The sequence below is a fragment of the Phyllobates terribilis genome, unplaced genomic scaffold (genome assembly GCF_046119375.1).
Source record: "Phyllobates terribilis strain yellow unplaced genomic scaffold, ASM4611937v1 Scaffold_1__5_contigs__length_1240528914, whole genome shotgun sequence".
Taxonomy (NCBI): domain Eukaryota; kingdom Metazoa; phylum Chordata; class Amphibia; order Anura; family Dendrobatidae; genus Phyllobates; species Phyllobates terribilis.
In genome coordinates this window covers 767,470,222-767,487,150 of record NW_027362761.1, presented here as the reverse complement: position 1 = coordinate 767,487,150, position 16,929 = coordinate 767,470,222, and the positions used below count along the sequence as shown (strand labels likewise).

At 36.8% G+C, this 16,929-nt stretch overlaps 1 protein-coding gene across 5 annotated transcripts in view; it reads right to left on the bottom strand.

The window, feature by feature from the left end:
• Positions 1-16,929, bottom strand: part of NRG1 (neuregulin 1) — a 1,026,251-nt gene that overhangs the window by 85,838 nt on the left and 923,484 nt on the right. For all 5 annotated transcript variants that reach the window (XM_073636959.1, XM_073636958.1, XM_073636960.1 and 2 more), the window contains exons 2-3: positions 16,376-16,562; positions 13,627-13,739 (exon numbers count right to left, since the gene is read on the bottom strand). In XM_073636959.1, coding sequence (XP_073493060.1) covers positions 13,627-13,739; positions 16,376-16,562 — 300 coding nt within the window. The remainder of the gene's footprint in view (positions 1-13,626; positions 13,740-16,375; positions 16,563-16,929) is intronic.

Here is a 16,929-nt window from a genome sequence, read left to right as displayed (position 1 = left end):
TGCTTATCTCTACTAATAACTATACGAGGTTGTGGGCAATTTCAAAATCACACCTATTCATATATGTAACAGTTAATCATATATATCAAGTAACGTTTTTAACTCAGGCTGACTGTGAAATGAAAGAATATGCTTGTTAAAAGTAAGCATAAAATTCAAGAATAGTTATACATTGAGCTATCACTTTATTTGCTGCATGAACTATACAATACTGCAAAATAAAATGAAGAAGCTTGGAATAAAACAATATAAAATGTAACACACAAAATAAAGTAGTCAAGTGTAATACACTAATATCTACTAATACTAATAGTAACTACTACTAGCATGAGATAATCAATACACTAGGCAGAAAACTTTAAACGTATAATCTGCTACTTTACAATTATGCAATCTAATCCAGTGTCATATAAGATTTATGAAATGCCAGAAATTATTATTTCATGCTGCTTCTGCCACATTACATACTGATCATTTCTATAGCCTCCAATAAAAAAAAATCTAATCAGTCTGCAAGCTCATGTAGTTACAGGAAGTGGGATGCATAATTTAAATAGCTGCAGAGGCTATCTTACTTACCACTGCAGTGGCGAGATCCAGCTATTGGCAGCAGGAATCTTGCCAGTGCATTAGGAGATGGAATAGAGTAGAAATATGCCAAAAAAAGCATGGTAATAACAATTATTAATACAAAAAGAGCAGCACTCACCTGCAGCATCTGCCAGCACAATGCAGCGAAAGAATTCTGCAAGTCACTGTTAATGCCTTATCTTAGAAAATACTCCTGACTCATTTTATAGAAATGTTGCACAGCTCAGCTTTTCAGATTAGACTATGGAAGGCTATATGGGGTTAATCCTGAGATGCATCTATAGCATTCATTTCTCATTTTTCCATAAATACAGGTATGTAAATGGTCGCGATTCAGACTTTTATAAACCCAGTGGCTGCTTTGGTTGTAAAGAGGTTAATCAGTCATAAAATGATTCATAGCACAGAACCTGAAAAGTGCAATAGTGGACCGCCCCATCTGAGGGTGACAACAAGGTGGGTCACTTGCCGATGGGATTTTGATGGGATACACATTATAGAAAAGTCTTTTCCACTTGCTGACTGGCAGATCTGGCCATGTATAGGGCCCCTTCATTTTTCCACAATAGATGTAAGGGGATGGACTATGTACACACGTGGTCAAAAGTGTTGGTACCCCTCGTTTAATGAAAGAAAAACCCACAATGGTCACAGAAATAACTTGATTCTGACAAAAGTAATAATAAATTAAAAATATATGAAAATGAACAGATGAAAGTCAGTCATTGCTTTTCAACCCTGCTTCCACAGAATTTAAAAAAAAATTAAACTCATGAAATAGGCCTGGACAGAAATGATGGTACCCCTGAAAGTAATGTGACAAAAGGGACATGTTAAATCAAGTTGTGTCATCTAATTAGCATCACATGTGTCTACAATCTATTTTGCTGCATTCATGTACTGACGGTAGTTCTGCTGCTATATTCATGTACAGATGGTGTTTCCGGCGCTGCATTAATGTACTGACGGTGGTTCTGGCACTGTATTCATATTCTGATGGTAGTTATTGTGCTGAATTAATGTACTGATGGTGATTTTGGTGCTGCACTCATGTGCTAATAGTGGTTATGATCTTGTACACATGTAGCAATCCATAACGTGTTTCATGGCTATGTTAAGACTTAAAAAGTGTCAAAACGGAGAGATTTGTGATTAAAAGGTGGATTTGATGAATTTTTGCTCCAAAAAAACTCAGTTTAAGTTAGCGTGTGTTCACATTGATCTGTTTTAGCAGAAACTGAGCATAAACTCTCTAAATCCTTCTCAAATACTCAAAATTTGGTTCTGGAGATGTATTAATGCACTGGTGGTGGTTCTGGTGATATATTCATGTAACTACACCTTTAAAAAAATAGTGGCATTTGGGATTGGTTCAGTATCGCAATGTGCCCCTTGGACCAAAAAATATTGTGCACCCATCTGTTACAACATTATTAGGCTGACCACCCACTAGGAGATATAAATCTAGAGTGCTCTTGAGTTTTTAGTGCTAACCATTTAATATTCAGATGGTCATTTTTTTTAACCATTTCATCTTACCTATACCTACACCACATAAAGGCAATTAACATATTGTAAAAAAGAAACATTACAAGCAACCCTAGTAATAATAAGGTTGGATTATGTTAATCTATTATTAGAGATTCCAGTGATTAGTTTCCTTGAAATTTCTGCGTTCTTGAATATTATATCCAAATGTGTCAACGTACATGTTAGTGCCCATTTAAGGTAATTATCAGAACACTGACATGCTTTTTTATATTAGGTATTAGTGCATTTCATGCAGCACATTATACTTCTACGATAAATTTTCTCCATAAAATACATCATAAATATTACAGCATATAATAATAATAATAATAATAATAACATACTAGTATGTCTACAAACTGCTGACTGCTTTTGATGGCCCATGCCTCAGGTCAAACAATGAAGTATAGTCTCGAGTAAACATTGCTTCACAACTAATGGGGTAATTTTACTTCTTCGCAATGATCATTGCATTGTTTGGATTTCTCATAGCAGGGCCCATTTTTCTGCTGAATATTGCCTTGTAAATTGCTGTTATGCTAATGTACGCTCACAACTGGAGGGATACTATAAATTCAGATCAAGTGAAATCTGTTGAGTTGTGCTCTCAGAGAAAACAACTAGTATGAGCTCAAAAACAATTTCACAAAAGAAAATCACAAACATTGATGCTCTGTAATTTTCCCAACTGAATGAAATGCTCAGAAGATTTTATTCATTTCTTAAGCACAAAGATTACAAACCTTAGGTACCAAACAGAGAAAAAGCCATGTACAGACAAGAACACACTGAGCTAATTCTATTCCTGTGTTATAAAGCTCCCACAGCCATGGCCTTCCTTACATTCAGCCGCAGAATGAGAAATAGCATGTTTTACAGTAATACCAAGAGGCTACTTCCACTGCCAAGTATCAGTTTGCATTTTTTTCCCTGCTGTCTATGTATAATGGATATACTGGCAGGAAGAGAAGTAGCCACAAATCTGCAGGTGACTCCATCTGCCCCAAGTGGTCATCAATTAAAGGCAACCTTATTAAGGAAGGATATTCTATTGTTCAGCAGCTCCTTTCAAGAAACATTCAGCACCACTAAGATGAACAGCACCCAGCTGACCTACATATCCTTTTACTATTAGTTGCCAGAACTATTAGAGGGAGAATTAGACATTCGATCTTAAAGCATCAACTTGGATAAAGTAATAACTGACTACATAAGTGGGAGGATACACTAAGGAAAATTTAAGGACGTACAATAAGAAAAAGGAAGTAGCAATCAATATTTATAATGCATATACGTTACAAAATCTATTTCACCATTGAATGGGATCGCACATCTTATTTACAAATTGTGAAATATTAGCAATGTTAATATTCAGTCATGTTACAGAAACCATGAACACATATGATACAAATGTTTGGCATAATAAAAATGAAAATACAATTGTTGGTCATGCTCAAACTGAAAGTGTTTTTTCCAGGAATATATTAGTATTAGCCATCAATGTGTTCTCAGCGGCAGCATAACCTCCAGGACCCTAATGGGCAGCAGAACAATGTGTATAGATACAGCTGTGTCTGGTACTGCAGCTGAGCCGCATCCAAAAGGTCAGACCCCTGCCAATCATACCTATCCACATAACATCAATATACACTCTCCGAAAAACCCTATAAGGTGCACATTTCATCCATATTTTGCACCAGGTTTTTATGTGCCACTACTTCTCAAATACTGTATAACCCACATCACATTATCTTTTTAACTTGCTGCAGTGATGTATTAATCATATTGGGCAGACAATAATTTATTGTATTTAATTAATGAGACAATGATTAAAATATTACTACTAGGCAAGCAACGGCACCTGCAATCATGGCGTCCATAGGCTTTTCTGCTTACTTCAAAGTCTATACTACAGACTGCTCTTCTTGTACGCAGCAGGCATATTTTTGATTGCAATGCATTAGAAGCCTTATCATCTCATTTTCCTGATTGGTTTCAGAAATGCTTGTGTCCTGTCAAGGTCACATTGTAGATGATGCTGCAGTTTGGCAAGTCTCTGGTTACTCAGCATCATCACTTCCAAGGAGCTTTGTGCAGAATAAATTATCCTTCTGTCTTGACAATAAGCCAAAAATCTTTTTCAGCAGTGCTAAATACCTACCAGAAAAATTAGGAATTGGTATATAAAAATAATTTTCGTCTAAACCTATAATGTTTAGGCTATGACTGCATGTTGCCCTGGAAAGGTGATGTAGCCCAGCAGACAAATAGGAACTCGTATTAAGGGAAGGACATAAACCCCATCTGATATGTGTGCAATTAAACCGAAAGTTTAATTCTTCAAAATAGTGAAATAAGATTGGAATCACATTGTCCATGTATAAGGCTCCTTTTACACTGCATCCTGCTATGTAGAAAAGCTTGACAGACGCCAATTTCCAAAATCTGCACTGGAGCTTGTGATGTTTGGCTAGGATCTTTCCCAAGGGCATCCAGAAAATGGGTCAGTGAAATGCAGTGTGAAAAGAGGCTCATATGCATGACCATTTATTGTCTTGGATCTGGACAGAGTTCTCAGGAACCAGGCTCACAGCTTTTCTTATATTAAAAAGCTTGTCTGAGTGGGTTAATATTGTCATTTTTCTTTATTCATCAAGTTCTATTAAAGAGAATCTGAAGCCTTTGTCACTCCAGCTCTATTCCCCGCCCAGCGTGGCCTCCTCCTGACAGCCGCTGTGCTGTGTGACTTCAGACAAAGGAGCAGTTACTCAAGCAGGAGGAGGAGGCGCTGGGCGGAAAATAGAGCTGGAGTGACAGAGGCTTCAGAGTTACAAATTGATATTCAGCCTCATGTGCATATCAATTCAAATGCTTATTTCTCAGTAATGGAGGAACAGATTGGACATAGTAAGGTATTTCTAGACTTGTTTTTGAAAGAGCTACAGTATATGCTCTTATAAATAGTTTGGGAGGTAAAATCATACTAGTAAATAGCCTTTAATGGTTTCTTTTTTTGTATTTTTTACCTAACATGTTTGTTTGTTTTCTTTTTTTATATCTAATTTATGTCTTTGGATATATACATAATAGATATGATTGGTTTTTTGTTGCATTGCATTAGCTGAAAGCCATTTCTTTTGTACTAGGGCACTTGTCTTAGGTTTTTAAGTCTTTGAAATAGGGTATACTGTCCGGAGATGTTAAATCACTAGCCTCTCTGAAGTTTTACTCAACATTCGGTATCTCAAAAATAGATGAACACGACCCAAGAATAAACATAAATGATCCCGAGCATACTCTTCAAATGACAAACAGCGTACATAACAAAACAGAGAAAATGGTACTGAAATAAACAGCTTATTATTTCATAGCAATGTCCTGCAAAATGGAATAATGTGGTATTTGCTATAGGTTGCACTGACTCATGTGATTAACACAAAAATTGTATATGAATCCCTGGAAAACTCAATTGAGAGAAAAATGACGAAAGGTGGCACATACATATAGATGGCAATGCCTACTTTCATTAATCCCACACTTTTAACCATAGAAGCAAAATCTTTTTCTGCCGCAGGGTCCATGAGAGTTCAGATGGACACTATTCTAATTTTTCATGAGCGATGTGAACCTCAGTATTAACCCTTCTCTACTCTTGCAGGATGGAGATGTAGCATCTATCAATCTATCTATCTATTATCTATCTATCTATCTATCTATCTATCTATCTATCTATCTATCTATCTATCTATCTATCTAAGTCCAGGAGAAATAGAGGCAGCACTCCAAAAAGTCCAATCTATTGTGTTTTTATTGACCCATCATGTCAAAGTGGCAATGTTTCGGCCCTAGTGAGGGACTTTTTCAAGCTTTTTTTGATCTTTTGCTAAACTGCTGGTGCTGCACCTCTATTTTTGCTATCTAGCTATCTATCTATCTATCTATCTATCTATCTATCTATCTACAGTATCTTTCTATGTACTGTATCTATCTGTCTATCTATCTATCTATCTCTCTATCTATCTATCGCATATCTATCTATCAATCATCTATCTATCTACGGTATCTATCTATCTGTCTATCTATCTATCCATATCTATCTATCATCTATCTATCTACGGTATCTATCTATATATCCATCTATCTATCATCTATCTATCTACGGTATCTTTCTATGTACGGTATCTATCTATCCCATATCCATCTATATATCTATCATCTATCTATCTACGGTATCTATCTATCAGTCTATCTATCCATATCTATCTATCATCTATGTATCTACGGTATCTATCTACGGTATCTATCTATCTATCTATCTATTATATCTATCTATCATCTATATACGGTATCTATGTACAGTATCTATCTGTCTATCTATCTGTCTATTTATCTATCTATCTATCTCTCTATCTATCTATTTATCTATCTATCCCATACAGTTATATGAAAAAGTTTGGGCACCCCTATTAATCTTAAGCTTAATGTTTTATAAAAATTGGTGTTTTTGCAACAGCTATTTTAGTTTGATATATGTAATAACTGTTGGACACAGTAATGTTTCTGCCTTGAAATGAGGTTTGTTGTACTAACAGAAAATGTGCAATCTGCATTCAAACAAAATTTGACAGGTGCATAAGTATGGGCACCTCACCAGAAAAGTGACATTAATATTTAGTAGATCCTCCTTTTGCAAAAATAACAGCCTCTAGTCGCTTCCTGTAGCTTTTAATGATTTCCTGGATCCTGGATGAAGGTATTTTTGACCATTCCTCTTTACAAAACAATTCCAGTTCAGTTAAGCTTGATGGTCGCAGAGCATGGACAGCCCTCTTCAAATGATCCCACAGATGTTCAATGATATTCAGGTCTGGGGACTGGGATGGCCATTCCAGAACATTGTAATTGTTCCTCTGCATGAATGCCTGAGTAGATTTGGAGCAGTGTTTTGGATCATTGTCTTGCTGAAAGATCCATCCCCTGCGTAACTTCAACTTTGTCACTGATTCTTGAACATTATTGTCAAGAATCTGCTGATACTGAGTGGAATCCATGCGTCCCTCAACTATAACAAGATTCCCGGTGCCGGCATTGGCCACACAGCCCCAAAGCATGATGGAACCTCCACCAAATTTTACTGTGGGTAGCAAGTGTTTTTCTTGGAATGCTGTGTTTTTTTGCCGCCATGCATAATGCCTTTTTGTATGACCAAACAACTCAATCTTGGTTTCATCAGTCCACAGGACCTTCTTCCAAAAAGAAATTGGCTTCTCCAAATGTGCTTTTGCATACCTCAGCCGACTCTGTTTGTGGCGTGCTTGCAGAAACGGCTTCTTTCGCATCACTCTCCCATACAGCTTCTCCTTGTGCAAAGTGTGTTGTATAGTTGACCGATGCACAGTGACACCATCTGCAGCAAGTTGATGCTGCAGCTCTCTGGAGGTGGTCTGAGGATTGTCCTTGACTGATCTCACCATTCTTCTTCTCTGCCTTTCTGATGTTTTTCTTGGCCTGCCACTTCTGGCCTTAACAAGAACTGTCCCTGTGTTCTTCCATTTCCTTACTATGTTCCTCACAGTGGAAACTGACAGGTTAAATCTCTGAGACAGCTTTTTGTATCCTTCCCCTGAACAACTATGTTGAATAATCTTTGTTTTCAGATCATTTGACAGTTGTTTTGAGGAGCCCATGATACCACTCTTCAGAGGAGATTCAAACAGGAGAACAACTTGCAAGTGGCCACTTTAAGTAGCTTTTCTCATGATTGCATACACCTGGCTATGAAGTTCAAAGCTCAATGAGGTTACAAAACCAAAAAAAGTGCTTTAGTAAGTCAGTAAAAAGTAGGTAGGAGTATTTAAAACAAGAAAATGATAAGGGTGCCCATACTTATGCACCTGTCAAATTTTGTTTGAATGCAGATTGCACATTTTCTGTTAGTACAATAAACCTCATTTCAAGGCAGAAACATTACTGTGTCCAACAGTTATTACATATATCAAACTGAAATAGCTGTTGCAAAAACACCAATTTTTATAAAACATTAAGCTTAAGATTAATAGGGGTGCCCAAACTTTTTCATATAACTGTATCTATCTATCTATCTATCTATCTATCTATCTATCTATCTACGGTATCTATCTATGTACGGTATCTATCTGTCTATTTATCTATCTATCTCTCTATCTATCTATTTATCTATCTATCCCATATCTATCTATCTATCTATCTACGGTATCTATCTATGTACGGTATCTATCTGTCTATCTATCTGTCCATCTATCTGTCTATTTATCTATCTATCTCTCTATCTATTTATCTATCCCATATCTATCTATCTATGTACGGCATCTAACTATATACTTGTTTCTGCTGTATCTATCTATCCCAAATCTATCTATCGCTCTATCCCATATCTATCTATCTATCTATCTATCCCAAATCTATCTATCGCTCTATCCCAAATCTATCTATCTATCCCATATCTATCTATCTATCTATCTGTCTATCTATCTATCTATCTATCTATCCATCTATCTATCTATCTATCTATCTATCTACGGTATCTATCGATCTATCCACATCTATCTATCTATCTATCTATCTATCTATCTATCTCTCTATCCCATATCTATCTATCTATCTACGGTATCTATCAATCTATCCACATCTATCTATCTATCTATCTATCTATCTACATTATCTATCTATCTATCTTTCTATCCCATATCTACCTATCTATTCTGTCTATTTAACTCACTATATTTCAATATCTAGTCTAAAATTTAGAACTTCTACAGTTACATTAAGAAATCAAATAATTTATTATTAAATATTTTAGTAATAATGTTTTCTTCTGTTCTTTTAACAGACAGATAACAAAAGTCCCATTGATCAGATGACTTTCTAAGGTCACTTTGGTAAGACCAAGAAAAATGACTTCCTCTGTATTCTGCTAGTGTCGGAATCATAAGAAAAGATCAATCAATAAAAGCTCTATGTCTTAACGATGCACACCATCAGTGAAATGTACTAGATATTATATGTGCAGGAAAATTAAGAGAATTATATGCTTATTACTACAGTATAAATAGTATAATAAACATTACTGCACTAAAGAGAATCTTTCATAAAAAAAAAAACAGTATATACCTGCAGCCATAGTGCTCATCTGCAGGTAACTATCGTTTTAAATATCTAATATCTGTGGCAGTCTAATTGGAAGTGCAGGTGCAAAGAGAAAATGAAGTTATATCCTCCCTGCAGTCGATCGCTTACAGTCTTCAGGCGTGGCTGTGGGCAGTCAGCGCTCAGTACAAAATGAACATGCTACAATCACTCCAATCTCTATGACTGACATCCAGCATGTGTGTTGAGCACAATGTCACTCATGGTGCAGTGGGCGTGATTACAGCTGCTCACTGTGTAGTGAGTGTTGACTGTTCTTTGCCCCGGTGCCGCCCACTTCACTGGAAGCAAACATCTGCAAGGAGGTTATAAATTCATTTTTTCCTTGCAGTCAACATTCCCGTTAGACAGCCACATGCATCTGAAATGGTATTTACCTGCAGATTAGCACTATGGCTGCAGATACCTTTAAAGTCCTCTTTAAAGGTATCTGGCTGGTAATCATTTTATGAACCCTGCTACATCTGACAGATATAACAGATCTGTAGTGTTTTTTTAAAACAATCCCAACACTTGTAGTTCCTTTTGAAGACTTCCTAAAATGCAGAATTTTCTATGTCTATCACTAATTACATTCTAAAATAATTTACATTTTTATTTATCTCATTGAACAGATTTATATTATGTACCTACAAGCTGGTAAGCCCTTCCAGTGTACCCCACCTTTATGCAATACATGATGCACATACTTGTAGGAACTAATTTTTTGTGGGCTATAGGACACATTCTGAGTGCATTATAACATTGAAATCTTACATTAACAATATATCCATGTAACTCAGATGGTCATTCAATTTAATCACTGTGCATAGGGATTTTAGTGATCGGAAACTGATTAATCTAGTTCCCCACCACTTTGTTGGAATCCATTAGCAACCACTGCTCAGGGAGTCACGGCTGCAGCACAAAATGGCAACGTAAATTTATGTCAGTGCAGAACAGGGCTCATTCGGCCAACATGAATTCATACTCAGTGGTTGAGAGATTATAAGACGACCATAATTATTTGCATTAATACTATTACACAGGGCCTTAAAAAGGAAAGCAAATTGCACTTTGAGTCGTGTATATAATTTATAAAACATTACGTAAAAATGAGCTGCAGTAGTAATGTGTATGTACTTGTACGATTATACTGCAGGAATATCATGTTTATCATGCCTGCTTGATGAACGCTGTATGTTCAGGCACCAGTTCATTTATGAGAACAATATACTTTGCTGCATTTGTATAGCTAAACTGTGATTCATGCTGCCCATGGTTTGGTCAGCATGAATCGCCTGCCAGGTTCCCTTTAAAATGTATCTCTGTAATACATACAGTGGGGAAAATAAGTATTTGATACACTGATGATTTTGCAAGTTTTCCCACCTACAAAGAATGGAGAGGTCTGTAATTTTTATCGTAGGTACATTTCAACTGTGAGAGACAGAATCTAAAAAAAATCCCGAAAATCACATTGTATGATTTTTAAATAATTAAATTGTATTTTATTGCATGAAGAAAGTATTTGATCACCTACCAACCAGCAAGGATTCTGGTTCTCACAGACCTGTTACTTTTTTTTTAAGAAGCCCTCCTACTCTACACTCATTACCTGTATTAACTGCACCTGTTTGAACTTGTTACCTGTATAAAAGACACCTGTCCATACACTCAATCAATCACACTCCAACTACTCCACCATGGCCAAGACCAAAGAGCTGTCTAAGGACTGAATTGTAGACCTGCACAAGGCTGGGATGGGCTACAGGACAATAGGTTAGCAGTTTGGTGAGAAGGCAAAAACTGTTGGCACAATTATTAGAAAATGGAAGAAACACAAGATGACTGTCAAACATCTCGCCTCGTGGGGTAAGGATGATTCTGAGAAAGGTCAGGAATCAGCCCTGAACTACACGAGAAGACCTGGTCAATGACCTGAAGAGAGCTGGGATCACAGTCTCCAACATTTCCGTTAGTAACACACTGCACCGTCATGGATTAAAATCCTGCAAGGTACGCAAGATCCCCCTGCTCACGTCAGCACATATCCAGGCCTGTCTGAAGTTTGCCAATGACCATCTGGATGATCCAGAGGAGGCATGGGAGAAGATCATGTGGTTAGATGAGACCAAAATAGAGCTTCTTGGTATCAACTTCACTCGCCGTGTTTGGAGGAAGAAGAAGAATGAATAAAACAACAAGAACACAGTCCGAACCGTGAAGCATAGTGGGGAAACATCATACTTTGGGGGTGCTTTTCTGCAAAGGGGACAGGACGACTTCATCGTATTGAAGGGAGGATGGATGGGGTGATGCATCGCAAGATTTTGGCCAACAAACTTCTTCCCTCAGTAAGAGCATTGAAGATGGGTTGTGGCTGGGTCTTCCAGCATGACAATGACCCAAAACACACAGCCAGGGCAACTAAGGAGTGGCTTTGTAAGAAGCATTTCAAGGTCCTGGAGGGGCCTAGTCAGTCTCCAGACCTGAACCCAATAGAAAATCTTTGGAGGGAGCTGAAACTCAATGTTGCCCAGTGACAGCCCCGAAACCTGAAAGATCTGGAGAAGATCTGTATGGAGGAGTGGGCCAAAATCCCTGCTGCAGTGTGTGCAAACTTGGTCAAGAACTACAGGAAACCTCTGACCTCTGTAATTGCAAACAAAGGTTTCTGTACCAAATATTAAGTTCTGTTTTTCTACAGTATCAAATATTTATTTCATGCAATAAAATACAAATTAATTATGTAAAAATCATACAATGTGATTTTCTGGATTTTTTTAGATTCTCTCTCTCACATGTGAAGTGTACCTACGATAAAAATTACAGACCTCTATATTCTTTGTAGGTGGGAAAACTTGCAAAATCTGCAGTGTATCAAATACCTTTTTTCCCCAATATATGATCATCACTTTCAGATAGAGGTCTACGACTTGTTGTCTGCGTAGGGCAGACAGAGGGGATGCTGTTGGAAACAGTCTTTTTAATTTGTTTATGCAAATTCTGCCCTGGTTATACGTAATCTTTGTAGGCTTGGTAGTTTATATATGCTTATTATTATAGTGTGTATGAATGTGGATTATACCAGCAGTTCTTTAAATTGTACATAATTTGATTACATCTGTTTTGAGAACCTGTAAAATATTTGGACTTGACCAAATAGTAAAAGTGTCTCCCAGTATAGAAGAAGTCAGGAGGACAAATTCAATTAGACATACTATAAAATATAAAGCCATGTATGTGTTTCATTTAGACAAGTGGTAAAAAATGAGCGTGTAATGGATAAGATTAACTGCCTGTAGATTACTTTGACCTTACAGGAATGTTGTGAATGTAAGAAGATATGTGAAACATACTGTAAATAAGTGTATATACTACATATGAGATCCTGTAGACATTCCCTCACAAGGGACTTTGATCCTTCCAGTAAAGTGTAAGTCAGTTAATAGTTCATTTACCTATTAATTCTGCATAGCACAGGCCCAGTGACTGATTATAGTTTGTATATCATTTTAGCACATCTTTTCATCCAGCAGTCTGCAACAATTGATTATGATATATAGATCCCCAGCAGTGATGTGAACTGTGGTGGTCTTACATAGTTCATGCCTAATTTAATTATAGGGGAATGTTTTCACTTGCTGTAGAATGTATAAATCAAAATGGATAAACACAGTAAATATTTCAATACAAGCATGTTCACTACACTAAAACAAACATGATCTATATAGTTGACATGCCAAGGTCATGATAGTCAACTTGATTGACATTCAATTATAAGTCTGAAGGAAAATTAGCAATACTATTTTATAACGGAGGGAGAAGCTGAAATCTATCTACAGTATTTATCTATCTATCTATCTATTATCTATCTATCTATCTATCATCTGGACATCTATTTTTCAAGCCCGCCATACACATTAGATGGACGTCCATCACAGCCGGCTCTCCGAAACACATTTCTTTCGTCCAAGTGCTCCTGTGTTGTCTATGAAGGAGCTGCCGCCAGACATTATTGGCAGTGACTTATGTTAAGAAGAACAAAAAGATCGGCAGTTCGAAATGGGACATACCAAATTGATATTTCCCCCAACAATAAATTGTCCCAGGCTTCCAAACACAATAGACTGTGAGCCATACCCTTTGATATTGACATTATTCTAATGTTTATGAGGGGCTTTAGTTTCTTAGAGGGCATTCCCAGGACTTTAATATTGACTACCTATCTTTAGCATAGGCCATTAATGTTTGAGCAGCCAGCTAAGCTATTGAGTGAATGCTCATAAGCACAACATAGACTATGGATAAAGATAATATATTCAGTAATTTCCTTACATATTGTGACATTCACTCTCTTGCTGTCATTCCCCAGTTGGTTTGACACCGTGCATTTATATTCTCCACCATCAGCTTCTGTTGTTTTTGGAATTTGGAGCTCAGAAGACTTTCTGTGGAATTAAAAAATGTCAATTAAGTAATATTCTCATGAAACACCTAAAAGAACTTATTTTTTTTAAAAATGTACTTAGGAAGCAGATACTTTTATTACTTACTATTCGACCAAGTGCTGAAAAAATGGACAGCACACAGACAGCACTCAAACCAATATTATTCAAAGGGGCAGTGCAAATCAGCAATTTTTTTCACAGACCGAATAAACAAAAAATTGCAGCATGCACTAATTTCTTCCGGAAATTATATGAGACTCGCCCATTCAAGTTTATGAGTGTGCAAAAAAAACAAAATCCTTACCATGCTGTTGCATAGCATCTGATTTTTATGGATACATTGCAATTCTTTAATGTAGTAAACTGTATTTAGTCTTGTAAATTATTAATAATTGCTGCTGCATAAAAACAGATTGCATACGGATGACAAATGAGAAAAAAATTGTCAGAGCTTTCTAGATGAAACTTAGACGATTTTGCTCGTGTGAACTTAGCCTTAAAATAACAGCTCTGATATCATTGAATGATATTGGAGACAAAACTATAGCTGGTAGGCTTTGATATAAGTTTATTTTATGTCTTCAGTGACAAAACAAACACAATTTGATGTGCATGTGTTGTACAGTCATAAATATGGAGCCTTCTGCAATTATACAACTCCGCAGACTATCGCCAACCAACAGCTGTTTTTTTATAAGTATATTTCAAAAGCTCAAATATCTTGTGAAGTTTTTTTAACCCCTTCACGACCTTTGATGGTATATTTACGTCAAATATCGTGTCCCTGCCTTTGATGTGGGCTCCCATGCCGAGGCCACATCTTTCCCCACACATGATGACTGATTAAATCATGTGCTCCGTCCCTGACTGTTAACCAGTTAAATCCCGCTGTCAAACACTGACAGCGGGATTAAACACGTGCTGTACAAAAACGCATCATTAATCCCGCCCATTGGTGCCCCTGTCACGTGATCATGGGACACTGATGAGTTTTCATGGCATCCAGGGGTCTGCTGAAGACCTCCGTGCCTGTCATTATGATACTCCTGTGAACACCGGATCGTGACTGGCGTTCATAGGAGATCGTAATTTCTGCTATACAGTATAGCACAGGCAATCGGATGATTTAAGGGGACTATTAAATAAAGTAAAAAATAAGTTTTTAAAATTCTGGAAAAAAAAACACAAAAGTTCAAATAACCCCTCTTTTTCTTCATAAAAAATCAATTAAAAAAATAAATAAATAATAATAAAAAAAAATACACATATTTGTTATCCCTGCTTTCATAAAAGTCAGATCTATCAAGATATAAGAACAATTAATCCGAACAGTAAATGGTGCAACATTGCAGACCTCAGTCAGGTTTCAACATTGGAATAGGCATGAGAAGTGGTTGTCTTTGGTAAAACTAATTCTTCTCACAGAATACATACTATGTAGATACACACAATTAGTGTCAGAAACATTTCACAGACCACAGCAAATGAGCCTGACCTTCCAACCTCCAGTTAAATAGTGCAGATGTGAAAGGGTTTTCCAGGATAATGAAAGCCTACTGTTAGGGTACTGTAGGTCATTAACATACAGTAAGGGTCTGTTTATACAGATTGACTGGCGGCACTATATGACAGCTGATCAGTAAACATTTACCGGTTGGCGGCCATTTAATAGTCTGTCTACATAGGCAGACTAACTACAGTATGTTGGATGTTGGCAACATGCGTCCGAGCATTTTGCTCGTTCATTGGATGACCGGCAACCTGTGAAAACTGCAAGATAATTTGTGCCCATGATAATCTTTCAATAAATATACAGCTTAAAATGGATGGTAACTTGCCATCCCACTAATCTGCTATTAACAGATTCTACGCCTCCAGATGTACAAACCTGGGAAGCCACAACTCTGTATACTGTGTAGAGGCCTATACATAACCAATCAGAAGAATAGGGGTCTTGCATACACTGTTTGAAATGAGTAATGATTATGAAGACCATGGCTACAATCAATGCCTATGACTGATAGAAATAGTAATGACTGACAGCAGGCAAGCACTGTACTTGGCTATCGATGTCAGGCCCTCAGATATGGAATAGAATGATAGTGTGCATGTTTGATCACCCCTTTCAAGCGAAGGCATGGAAACTCTTTGTTACGTGATGGTGGGGGTCAGAGTGGTCAAACATATATCATCTGTCCTGTGAATAGGTAATAAATGTAGCTTGGGGGTCAACCCATTTCAATAACCCAAATATTAAAATAGTATTACCCAAATGAAGCCCATTTTTGAAGTTCAAATGAGGTTGCCTCCTAATAAACCATATAAGTCCTGTTGGGGCTTGCCTTCATGGTTGTCAGAAACTGACCCACTTAAGGATTGGGCAGTCTGATCCTGCACACAATATTATCTTACAGCAATTTCAAGGGTTTAACAATATCTTAGCTCTTTTAAAATAACATTGTATGCTTATTAAAGTGTTACTAAAGAATATGATTTTACCCTACTTAGATTACTTAGCACTTACATTATCCTTAACACTTTATTATCACTTTTTTTTCTATGCCAGCACTGGGCAGAACAAAACATTCCCAATGAGCTCCACTTAAATAGAAAAAATGAATAAAATGGAAACATACTTTTTCTTCCGTATCTTGATGTTGGCTGGTTTGGTGTCTGCTTTATTTTTCCCTCCAATTTCTTTATCTTCTTTGAACCACTTAAACTTCAGACTAGGCTGTTCTGACACAACTTCACACTTAAGTGTCAACTTATGACCCTCTTCTACCGTTTTACTTTCTATTTCCTTTAGTTTTGGCGGTGAAGCTGTAAAACAAAATAAAGCCAAAAAAATATATAAATAAACATTTCGGATAATGATGAGTTAAAATGAATACAACTATGAAACCAAAGCATAAATTAGAGTGTAGATCATAAATACAAAGCTATTTTCAGAGTAAGGCGTATACTGTAATCACTCACTAGATGCAGCTATAGCCAATACTACTACTACTACTAGTGGTCACGACGGGTATTTTACAAACATTAGATGAATAAGAATTGATCCATTGTTTCATTATGCATAAGGCCCAGATTCTCTGACCTTACCACGTTCTGCTCTAAGACAATAAAACCTAATGTCATATTCCTGGGTAAAAGCTTCTCATCCTGAGATTTAAGCAATATAACACTG